Source organism: Pinus tabuliformis, chromosome 5_2 (assembly GCF_031772625.1).
Source record: "Pinus tabuliformis cultivar Carrire ecotype Pingquan chromosome 5_2, CPIR1, whole genome shotgun sequence".
In the NCBI taxonomy this organism is placed as follows: domain Eukaryota; kingdom Viridiplantae; phylum Streptophyta; class Pinopsida; order Pinales; family Pinaceae; genus Pinus; species Pinus tabuliformis.
In genome coordinates, this window is record NC_142306.1 from 420,571,595 (window position 1) to 420,584,573 (window position 12,979).

General features: G+C 38.3%; 1 protein-coding gene and 1 pseudogene across 1 annotated transcript; one reads left to right on the forward strand and one right to left on the reverse strand.

The window, feature by feature from the left end:
* Positions 1 to 8,849: 8,849 nt before the first annotated feature.
* Positions 8,850 to 9,525, reverse strand: LOC149159359 (uncharacterized). Its single transcript, XM_089433479.1, has one exon. It carries the CDS (start codon positions 9,522 to 9,524, stop codon positions 9,066 to 9,068), a length of 459 nt encoding a protein of 152 aa, XP_089289605.1. The 5' UTR covers position 9,525; the 3' UTR covers positions 8,850 to 9,065.
* Positions 9,526 to 12,300: 2,775 nt separating this feature from the next.
* LOC149159360 (putative calcium-binding protein CML13 pseudogene) lies at positions 12,301 to 12,642 on the forward strand (annotated as a pseudogene).
* The last annotated feature ends 337 nt before the right edge of the window (positions 12,643 to 12,979 follow it).

Below are 12,979 nucleotides of genomic sequence, written 5' to 3' on the forward strand. Positions count from 1 at the left end.
AATGTCGGATTTGTCTAGTAATGGTGGAAAGTATGGTCGAAGGAAATCCACATTGAACACTGGGTTGAGGCCAAGGAATGGGGAATGTTGAGCTTAAATGCATTGTCTCCCATAGCCTTGGTAATGGTGTAAGGACCATATCGGAGTGGTTTGAGTTTCCGATAGGCTCTGGTAAGGCGTTCCTTTGCAAATGCAACCAGACTTTGTCGCCCACCTGAAACTTGTGTGGCACCTGATGTTGATCATGTCACTGGTTGTACTTGGCATTTGATTTCTCCAAAATGTCATGGACCTGCTGGAAAGTATGTTGGATGTGCTCAATGAAGCTATTTTCCTTATCTGTTTCGGACTAGACATGAGTTGAATCTACGTGAGTAGCTGCAAATGGCATGGCCACATAAATGGGACATAGTGGTTGGAATCCCAAGCCCACCTGAAAAGGGCTGTGACTAGTCAAGCTGTGGAGAACCTGGTTGTAGCTGTGTTGAACATAGGGGAGGCTCTCGTCCCATGTACTTGGATGCTTTGAGTTTTACATGCGCAGAATGTGTACAATCATCTTGTTGACAACCTCTGTTTGGCCATCAGTTTGAGGATGGAAGGTTGTGGACTTAGTGAGTTTGGTTTCCAGCATCGACCAGATACTGGACCAAAATGTACTGAGGAACCTACTATCTTGATCTAAGATGATAGACTATGGGATCCCAAAGTGTACCCACACTCGTTCAAAGAAGAGTTTAGCAGTGGCTTTTGCTGTGATATTCTTCTTGCACGCTGCCATAATGGCCATCTTCGAGAACTTGTCGACGACCACAAAAACACAGTCGTTTCCATGATTAGTGGAAGGAAGGCCTGACATGTAATCCATGGAGATGGATTCCCAAGGTCGATTAGGGGTAGGCAGCGGGGTATAGAGGCCTTGCTTCTTAATGGTCAGTTTGGAAATGGTGCAAGCAATGCATGATTTTATGTACATCCCGACATCCTGTCAAAGATTTGGCCAATAGAAATACTTCTGTAGTACTGCCACTTTTTTCTCAACCCCGAAATGCCCAGCAGCTCGACTGTAGTGTGCTTCCAAAATCATCTTGGCATGCTCGCTTGAAGGAACACAAAGGTGACCCAGGTGGCATAATAGGGCATCTTGGAGGTGAAAATCTAGAACATGTCGACCCTCCAAGAGTGTTTGTTATGTGTGGCTGAATTTTGGGTCGCTTTTGTAGAGAAGTGGCCAATCAGAAGTATCGTGCCCACAAGAGTTGAGCACGGTGGTTAATGCCATGATCGGTAGTCGATTGAGGCAATCTGCAACATTATTGGTGTTGCCCTTCTTATCCTTGATATTCAAATGGAACTATTGCAGGTATATGGACCACTTCTGATGGCGATCATTCTGTAATTTCCCTTGGGTCTACATGAATTGGAGGGGTCGGTGGTCTATGTGGATGACCATTTCCTTCCCCAAAATGTAATGTTTCCATTGTTGCCAGGCCTGCACAATGGAATGCATCTCTTTATCATAAGTGGGATACTTTCAGACTGTGTCTGAAGGTGTCTCATTGTGATATGCCACTGGATGCTCGTGTTGAGTAAGGATTTCCCCAATAGCATAGTCAGAGGCATCTGTCTCGACCTCAAATGGTTGTTGCAAGCCTGGCAATGCGAGCACTGGTGCCGAGCAGAGGCGATCGTTGAACTTTGTGAATGCCTTTTGTTGAGATTCAGACCAAAATAATTTTTCTTTCACTCCTCCCTTGGTGACTTGACTCAAGGGCCAAGTGATATGAGAAAATCCCAACACGAACCTGCGGTAGAAGTTGGCAAGACCTAGAAAGTTGCGAAGCTCTGTTAGAGTGGTTGGGGAGGGATAATCCCAAATGACTTGGATCTTGGCTGGATCCACATGCACCCCTTGTTCATCAATAATGTATCCCAGATACTGAACCTGGGTCATGCCAAAAGTGAATTTCTCCAAATTGGGACATAACTTGTGTTGCCGCAGTGTTTGGAGAACCTGTCGGATGTGGTGGAGGTGCTCTTCCCAACTCTGGCTGAAGATCAGGATGTCATCCAAGTATACCACTACAAATGAGTTGGCGAATGGCCGTAAGATGTCATCCATTAGCCTCATGAAGGTTGCAGGAGCATTCGTTAATCCGAAAGGCATAACCAACCATTCGAAAAGGCCCTCCTTCACTTTGAACGCAGTCTTCCACACATCAAAGGGTTCAATTGGTACTTGGTGATATCCCGACTTCAATTTGATCTTGCTAAAATATTTTGCCCCCTTTAGTTGGTCCAAGAGGTCATCAATCCATGCGATCGGGTACCTATTATGGACAATGATCTTATTCAATGCCCAATAGTCAATACAGAGTCTCCAAGTCCCATCCTTCTTCTGTACCAACATGATCGGGATCCCATAGGGTGATGAACTCAGATGGATGTGACCTTTCTACAGTAGCTCCTGAATCTACCTCTTGATTTCATCATTCTCTAGAATGGAGCACTGATAGATTGGTCCATTGGGAAGCAGCACACCTGGGGTCAGATCGATGGAGTGCTTGACCTAACAGTGCAGAGGAACCCCTGTGGGGGAGGTGAAGATGCCCTCGTACTCCTCCACGAGCTTGTGCATTTGTAGTTGTCATGTGGAGGGGCCCTGTCTGGAGGTTCTGGCCATCGTCTTCTTCTTTCCTTGAGGGTGTATCATCATGAAAACAAATTTCCCGGTTTTGGAAATGAGCTTACTGCATTGTTTTACAGTAACTAAAGAGATGGCAGTAGGTGGTGCTACCTCTGGTATCCTGTACAACTTATTTCCCAAGGTAATAATAATAGCACAGGGCCTTGATTCACACACAGCATGTCACTTCCACAAGTATGGTTGTCCTAATAATACATCACAAACTTCAAGGGGAGCATTGTCACACAATACCTCATCTGTGAAGGGTTTGATGTTGTATGGAAGGAGACGCTGCTAGCTCACGCGAAGATCTCGTCGTTGGTGAAGCCACCTAATGGTGTACGGTTATGGATGTGCTATGGTCGATAAGCCTAACCGCTTCATGACCTTTGCCAAGATGAGGTTCTTTTGGCTCTCACTATCGACAATGAACTGTAGCGAGGATCCCTTTACCCACATCTGGGAGTGGAAGAGACGCTCCTCCTCCTCTTGATCTTCAGGTTCCTCCTTCTGGATCTTCATGGTGGAAACGGTGGCGTTGGGCTCCGCATTGATAATTTGCTTCCCTTTGTCATTCCCCTTGTTGGGTTCTGACTTAGAGTCGGAACATGCATCTAATTCTGAAACCTTTAGCTCAGCCACCAGTGACTGCTTTACCTGACACTCACTTGTGTTGTGAGTGGATCTCTTATGGAACTCACACCATTTTCCCGTGTCCTTTTTCGGCTTCGTAGCACTATTCTTTTCTTGCAGCTTTGGCGGGTTGTCTTGGGCCGCCCTGCCTTGGCTTTGTCCTTTGTTTTGTGGTTTGGGAGCACCTTTCCCTTGTTTCAGATTCGCAGATCCAAAGTTTCGCTTCTTCTGTTTAAAATTTTGCTTGACCTTGACGGCATATCGGTATGCTGTGCTGAGCGAGGAGATGTTTAGGAATTATATTTCTTCCTGGATGTACTTGTGCAGGCAGCCATGGTATTTGAGTATCAAATTCTACTCCAAATCCTTGATACCCAACTTTGTGCGAAGGGTATGGAAAATATTGGTAAACTTTGGCACGTCTTGGTCCCTTCCCTGCCGCAGCGTGGTCCACTTTATGTATTGATCCTCATAGCTTCCGACAGGGTAGTACTTCTCCTTGATGGCATCCCATAATGAATTCCAGGTGGGTGGGGCTGAAAATAGTGAGCCGGTACTTTCATCCTTCTTCTCGCGGTAAGTTTCCCACCAGTCCTTGACGTGGGGGGCTACTTTGAGAAGAGCGAAAATAATCTTTTCCCGACTGGAAAAATCATGAACAGAAAAATAAACATCTAACAGATTTAACCATTTATCGACGACATCTATGTCTATATGATCCTCGAATATGGGGATTTAAAATTAACTTGTACATTAAATGATGTGGCGTTTCCAGAGTAGCTATTGGAAGCCGATGCGTCGCCCCTAGGTAGCCGCTGAAGGATCTGGGCAAAACTGCTAAAAATAGTAAATTGTGCTACAATTAAAGAAACTGAAAAGTTGAAAGAAACAATGGTGGGGGTCCAAGTGGACTTGGCGGGTGGCCACCAATATCCACCTGGATCAACAAGAATATAGTTCCATCCAAATTTTTTTAGTGAAAATGGGATCTCTGTCACTTACAATAATCTTTGGGTTTCCATGTAGATTTTGAACTGTTTCCATAAATGTTAGAGAAATTGTATTGGTTTTAAAAGGATGAGATAATGAATAAAGTGTGCATACTTGGTAAGTCTATCAACTATTACCATGATGACACTCTTTCCTTCGGACTTGGGTAAAACTATGATAAAATCCATTGAGAACTCCCACCAATGCTGACTTGGAATGACTAAAGGTTGTAACAAACCTGGGGTATTAATTGTCTCAACTTTATTTTGTTGGACAACCAAACATTTTGCCACAAAATTTTGAATATTAGATTTAAGGCCATCCCAAAAAAATTCCTTCTTGACCCTATGATAATTTTTAAAAAATCCTAAGTGTCATCCTAAAAGGGAGGTGTGCAAATAAAAAAGAATCTTTTGTTTGAGTTGGGAATTATTACATTGATATAAGCGATATTTATACCATAATGGATCATTTTTCCATATAAATGTATCAGATGTACTGGGATCTTGATGCAAGTTTTGAATTAGTTTGGAAGAAGTAGGTTGTGTCATCCTAACACAAGATCTTGATTTTGTTATTGTGACACTCCTTTACAATGATTCAAAGTGTAACAAGGTGGTCCACAGTTGAATGCTAGTTCCTAAATTTGTCCTAGCCTTTAGCTATTTTCTATTCCCTTCTATTTATATTTTCAAACATATAACTTGGCTAAAGTGGGGAGAATCATAATGGTCATATAATTAGAGGGATTTTTTTATCTCCACTCTTAGAAATAGGTACAGTGAGGCTTTGACTCCAAGATTTTGGGAAGCTATACTTAACTTCTAAATTGAAGAGATTTTGGATGTGAGGGAAGAGGATAAATCCTCCAATTTTTGAAATTTTCTACTTGGTAGAGTTTGATGTACTTAGATTTCTCTATTGTTATTGACTTAGCCCCAAAGTCTATGTGTTCTATTGAAAAAAATTATTCCTCTATAGAAATGATTTGAATGTTGTCCATGACATTAGGGGATTCGTAAGCCCTACGGGTTGGATTAATTAGTTGAGGTCTCATTGCTAAAGAACCTTGCCACTGGGAGGTCATGGGTTCAATTCTCCTCGATGCCCTCAGGATTATGGTTTGATTAGTGTCCCCAATGGGATGTGATCCTTTCAGATGGATATACCCAAAATATCCTTAAAAAAAACATTAGGGGGTTCATAAAATGTCTTAGGGTGGGAATTTTGATTTCCCAAGAGAATCACATTATTTTTGTTAGTTTAAAGAGTTGAAATTTTCCTATAATTTCTTAGGAACTGTTAGGTTCCTATACCAATAGGAGTCATAATTTTGAATGACTAAGGTGAAGCCTTGTAATATTGTACATATCTTTGCTTTCTACAAATGTTTTCTAATATTAAAAAGAACAAAAAAATGTAAAGAGGGTATGTCCTAAAAGAATAATCAAAGGACAAAAAGAATGAAAAAGGTAAAAAAATGAAAATATATGAACCCCCAAAAACAAAAAGAGACCATGAAAGTGATCAAGTCAAAATGCCACTACTATTTAATTTATGCATAATAAAAGATTGTGTGCAGCTTGTTACTCATTGCCACAATCCATGATAGTCAAAATGTTCAAACATGGCTATTTCATGTTTTGAATTTTATGTTTATAGTTAGAGAATAAAATCTGACCAAACAATGTAATCTTGGCAGATCATTAGATAGGTAGAGTAAATAAAAGGAGCTCATCAATTTAATCTGAGCCCTTGGATGTGATAAGCTTAGAATTAGATAGTTTACTTTGTAAAAGAAAAAAAAAAGATTGATAAGGGTTTGCTAGCCTAAGTGCACCCAAATAAAGAACAATGTAAACTTTGAAACGGGAACTATAAACTAAAAATGGGAACTCTAGCCAAAAAATCCCGGAAAAACGTCAAAAACAGTGCTAAAAACGAAAAGTGTGTATACTGGAACAATGATTTTATTTTTTAGGGGTCAATTTTGAACATGTTTTAAAAATGGCAGTGACTATGAAATTTATATGAAATTTTCGTGCAAAATATAGCTTCAAAATGAAAAAGTGATGATATTGGAATGATGATTTTCTTTTTTTTTAGGGTCAATTTTCAAACTTTTTTAAAAATGCTAGTAAAACCAAATTTTTATGTGCCAAACAAAGTTTTTTATGAGGAAAAAAACACATTAATGTTTTTGGTAGAATATCATTTTTCTTTCCTAAGTATAAATTCAACATGTTTTCAACCATTACATGCCATGGTTATTACACCTAAACATAGATGGACAAATTTACCATATCACATCAAGCACATTTTCCTGATTATCCTTATTTTAATTTTAAGCATGACAAATTCATAGGAGGCTAGGATTTTGCTAAAAAGAGGAACTGGAGTCAGATTACAGTGAATCTCCTCTAATGACCCTCGCTAAATTGATCACCCTCTCCATAAAATATGTTCACAAAAAGTTCACAAGGAATACCAGAAGCAAGTTTCATTTGTTCTAAAGCAACTCAGTTACACCTCAAGAACCTTATTACTCCCTCATAAATGTGTTCCGGAGAAATGAAGGTGGGATAACTTCATTTGCTATCAATAAATACCAAACCTAGATGCCAGAGGATTTTCTCTCAAGAATGAAATAATTTGAAAAAACAAGCAAGTTCCCAGAAGATAACTCTAGTGTCAATCACAATCCTAATAATGCATCATCAGTGAAATCATACCCCACATGTAGGGAGAATACGATGAGCTACCTACGACCACTCGATTTACTTTGATTAAAGTATCTAAGGCCATAATAATAATCTATTTTAATTTCTTTCCAAACCTTTAAAGGAAGGTCACTGTCACTGTCATCTTATGAACCACAATAATAACTTTGATGGCGTTTTAAGTATAGTTACATGGTATTTTGTGTTTGTCTTATTTTATTGCAGGTGACTCATGAGGAGCACATGGACGCTAATACCACAATGGGAAACACAACCAAAATGAGCAAACTAAGTTTGGACCTCCATTAACATCAATTACCACTGAGAAAGGATTACATTTATCAAATTCACTGCGAATATCTTAACAACAACATAAAAGCATCTCCCTTGGAAACAATTCTAAAAAGTCAATTAGGTCAAGAATTTACACCCAATATAAGGAGACACCCCTATTAATATGGTTATTCAGTGCGTTGCTTCCCCCACTATTATCAATTAGATGTTACCCATCCTTATATCTAAATAACAGAAAAGGGAGAAATAAAATAAATGAAAAGCACCCCAATGGGGGAAGTAACGATGGATATAAAAACCTTTTATGGGACTATGAACATCTAGTTGGTAGTAAATGCTTATTATTTCATTGTGGTGATTACATTGTAGACATAGAAACTCATTAATATTGGAAGAATACTTTTAGAAATCCTTGAGTCATATTTAAGGAGTCAATAATAACCCTAATGACTTCACAACACACCCTATTACCAACTACCTTAAATCCGACATTGACTTCACAACACACCCTATTACCAACTATCTTATATCTGACATTTAGTCATTAATTTGATCTTATATCTATCATTTAGACATTAATTTGATTATTTTCTTATTATTTAGTTATATAATTATTCAGTTAGTCCACACCCATTTCATATATGAGAAATAGTTTGGTATGCTTCGATCTAAGAAATAATTAAAAAGTACAATGGTCAGATAGATGATTAATTTAGAGAAAATAGAAAGAAAGATAAGAACAATGGTCTGGTAAACAACTATAGTAATCTTGATTGCCCATTTATTCAACCCATCTCTATAGTGAAAAATATCCAATCTCTCAACCAAACTATCACATAATGTATTTGGTTTTGAATTACTGTTTCAATCACATTTCATTTGGAATTCAAAAATAGAGTTAGAATCTGAATCCTAATTCAAGAACCACTTCTAACTTTCACCGGCACCATAGCTTAATCTAGGGTACTTCTGGTTGGTACAACGCATTAAATAATTTCGAGGCCACCAATGTTGTTGTGGACCATAGATCCAACCATAGATTCAAATGCAATATCTGAGTGTCCTCGAGAAATTGATATTTAAATATAACAACGGGTATAGAACGTGTGCAGTTTTACAATTACGAGTTATCAAATTAAATTTATTGACTTCAATAATTTGGGGATGACGCATAGAAAGATATAGTGTGGGAGAAAGAATTTTAAACTTTTGAAAACCATTTCAAGAGTTTATTTCACCATTTATTTATTATATAGGAGTCATGTAGAAATAGTACACGATTAAAAATAGATGGAAATTTATTAATTAACTTCATTGGTCAAAACTTACTCGATTTGATATAATAATTTTAGTTTGCATATTACTTTGAAGCGACATTATGTTGTTTTTCAGAGGCAATTTTGTAGATGTATTACTGGTGAATACATGAGTTATATGCTTTCTACAACTGAAATAAGATGAGATCATAAATTGATATGTCAGCTGTAAATAAAAATGTCATGATGGTTCTTCCCTTCCACGTGATTTTCACCGCATTCTGATTGGACCACTTTAAGTGAAAAGGAGAGGCAATAGAATATGCCCACAAATATCATGGGAACAAGTCCACAACAGAGAAAGTAATCCTGCTTGATTATTTTCATTTTCCCGGGCCGTAAAATAGATTTCAAGGCACAACAAATCTGGTTTGTAAGAGACCCAGCTCCAAACTTTTCCATAAAGGAAGAGTCCCAAAAGAAATTTCATACATTGTCCAGCCAAAACTCCCTAAAAAAGGCTCGCTCAAATTCATTTTCTTGCATCCGTTTCTCCTCATATTTTAACTTTCTCAACATCTTTGATAACATTTTCGACTTCTTTCGAGTTTTTGTTGCTCGCTTCTGTTCATTTTCTTTTGGTGTTACATTGATCACTGGCTTTTGTTTCTTCTCCGCACCAATGCCTCGCTTATCATGTTTCATGTGTGTTTCTATGGGATGCAATCTGCCATGCTCTACAGCTCCCAATCCAGTACCTTCTTTCCAACCGCATTTTTTCAGTAACTGGAATCTAATATTGGAGCGTCGGACTGCGTCGCAAGAAATAGAACCTGTCCCTATTGAATTAAAAGTCGAACTAATGTTTGCCCCTAAAACTGAAAATAACCCTAACCCTAGATGGCTTTGCTCCTCGCTCTCTGCTTCAAGCTTCCGCTTGCCCATTCTTAGTCACACGGGCCTTCAAAAAAGTCTCCAGCACCAGCACTGACATCGCCCCTGAGAATCGCCGGGTGGTGGGGCGATTCTGAGAATCACCCCACCACACGGTGATTCTCAGGGGGGATGTCAATGCTGGTGCCAGAGAGGCTAAGCCCATCAACCCCAACTATGCATAAGAAGGCACTACAAAATTGGCAACTAAAATTGCACATTTAATAAAACCCTGCTATGTGTAACAAGGAGATGCAAAATCGGCAGCAGAAACTACATATTTCGGATCAACAGTTGAAAGCGTAACAAATGATATGGTGGATCAAGGAAAAAGGGTAGATGAAGGTACGCAGTGAACAATTTCAAAAGGTAACACCCATTGCCATAATTAATAAAAAATCTTGTGGCCAAAACTTCCAGAGGTAATATAGATCAAAATCTTCCTACAATGTCGGACATCAATATCTAAAGCTAAGTAATTCCAAATATCTTTATTCTGGTTTTACTTTGTAGAGTCCATATTATTTATCGCATTGACATAGCCCTTGAGAATCGCCGGGTGGTGGGGCGATTCTGAGAATCTCCCCACCACCCGGCGATTCTCAGGGGCGATGTCAGTGCTAGTGCTAGAGAGGCTAAGCCCATCAACCCCAACTATGCATAAGAAGGAACTACAAAATTGGAAACTAAAATTGCACATTTAATAAAACCCTGCTATGTGTAACAAGGAGTAGCAAAATCGGCAGTAGAAACTACACATTTCGGATCAACAGTTGAAAGTGTAACAAATGATATGGTGGACCAAGGAAAAAGGGTAGATGAAGGTACGCAGTGAACAATTTCAAAAGGTAACACCCATTGCCATAATTAATAAAAAATCTTGTGGCCAAAACTTCCAGAGGTAATATAGATCAAAATATTCCTACAATGTCAGACATCAATATCTAAAGCTAAGTAATTCCAAATATCTTTATTCTGATTTTACTTTGTAGAGTCCATATTATTTACCATACAAATTTAATTGATAATTGAAGCAATGTTACCAAAAAATATCTAAAAGAGGACTACATATAGCTGAAAATTTATTTAAAAGGTGCCTCTGCACCACTATGAACCTTTGAAGCATTCTCATCTTTGTTCCTATAGCAATGGACGAATAACTTAATTATCCATACCCAGAGGCAGAGAGGTGGGTAACAACTTAGTCATCTGTTTTGGTCTTTAGTGCTTAATTATTTTCATTTCTGAGATAGGGGACCTAGCTATAGAAGATTATTATATCTATGCATTATGTGCCACCTTCATGGTGATTTTGATTTTAATTTAGAAAATAGAGAGGGAAGACTTAAAAAAAAACAACAACAATCTCTTAATAAAATTTGAAAAAAAATGCAATTTGAATAACAATGCAAGAACTTAAAATTAACGGATATCGAATTCAATGTGCAGTTCAGAATCCATTTCCTAATACCTAATTCCATTTACAAGTTTGACATGGAATTGAATGACCAAAGCTAATACGTAACAATCATGGGCCTGTTGTGGGAAAGGGTGACTGAGGTGGATATTTTGTAGTGTGTGCCTTTAAAATTGAGGCAGAAATGGTATCATATCTATAATATTGGGGAAATGCCATGGAATTTTTAAGCATAAAGTTGAGGCAGAAATGGTATCACAGTAATAATATTCGGGAAATGACATGGCAGTATGTGGCTGGCCATTTGATTGTTTGTGGATATAATTGTTTGTATGTTGTTTTCATATTAATACTGACAATGACGTTCAATGAGAAAATAGATGAGGTGTGATACATTTTACGGTGTGTCCGTTCAGCAAGATAAGACTCCCATAGATCTTGTACATATTCTTCTCATAATTCACCACTTGTTGTAGGTACTTACGCCAAGTTTTTCATTACGGAAACTGCGAATGAATATTAAGCGGAAGTCAATTTAAAAAACTAAGTAATATATCTTTTACATTGCATTAATGGATAATCCTTTCATCAATTTAAAAAACTAAGTAATATATCTTTTACTGACCGATTTTCCTCACTCTGATAAATATTTAATATAGGATCAAACATAATATGATATAATTATATAACTGAATAATAAGAAAATAATCAAATTAATGACTAAATGATAGATATAAGATCAAATTAATGACTAAATGTCAGATATAAGATAGTTGATAATAGGGTGTGTTGTGAAGTCATTAGGGTTAGAGTCATATTCATTTTTGCTACGGTATTGATGGGCTTAGCCTCTCCAGCACTAGCACTGACATCGCCCCCTGTTTCAATAACACCCAAGGTGACCCCAGTTCAATTCCCAGCAGTGCCATCACCGCAGATCTTTCGCAGGGCTAGGATTTCTCCGCTTAATATTGTACTGGATGCCCAGTGAGCATTGTTTGGGGCGATTCGTGGCAGATGGGGTGATTCTGAGAATCGTCGGGTGGTGGGGTGATTCTGAGAATCGCCCCACCACTGCCTTGCCACTAGTGGTGGTGGCGGGGCGGTGGCGGGGAAATTCTCAGAATCGCCCCACCACCCGGCGATTCTCAGAATCACCCCATCTGCCATGAATCGCCCCAAACAATGCTCACTGGGCATCCAATATGATATTAAGTGGATTTGAGAGGGAACTTTGATGCTAATTAATTTTGGCAGGAACAAACAAAATAGTTTTTCAGTAAAATTTTAGTTTTGATCTGGAGTGAAGAGCAGATCGCTCCAATGTAGGAGGAGTTCAGCCTATTTGACACCGACCGTGACGGGTACATTATGGCGGCTGAACTGGGAACCGTGATGCGATCCCTGGGGGAGAATCCCACTCAGGCGGAGCTTAAAGAGATCATTAAACGCGAAGAGATCAGCGACACCATTGACTTCCCTCGCTTCGTGGACGTGATGAAACAGAACTTGAAGGGAGGGAGCTTCCATGTTCAACTCAGGGATGCCTTTAAAGCCCTCGATAAAGAGGACACTGGCAAGATTTTTGCCAGGGAACTCCATCATATTATTACCAGCGTCGGGGAGAAGCTGGAGCCGTTGGAATTCGATGAGTGTATTCGAGAAATTAAGATCGATTATGATGGAAACATCTGCTACAAGATCGAGTTTTAAACAAAAGAATATATTTTGGTTTTACATTTGATTAATAATCAAAGTAGTCAGACCTAGATTTTGGGAGCTTTGTAAAATATTATTATATGTTATGTTATATAAAAAATAAACATAGGGAAAATTGATACATAAATTATAAATTTTGAAGTAAACAACTTTTGATAGTTTGAACATGATGTATGACTTGAGTTTAAAATTTTGAAACTTCTTGATACATTAAACATAATGGATGACACAACTTTTTGATAAATTGATCATAATAGATGACTTTAATTTGAGAAATTCTGTTCTGATGAGATAAAATAGTTTATATTTTTCATTTGCAAATTTGTAATTT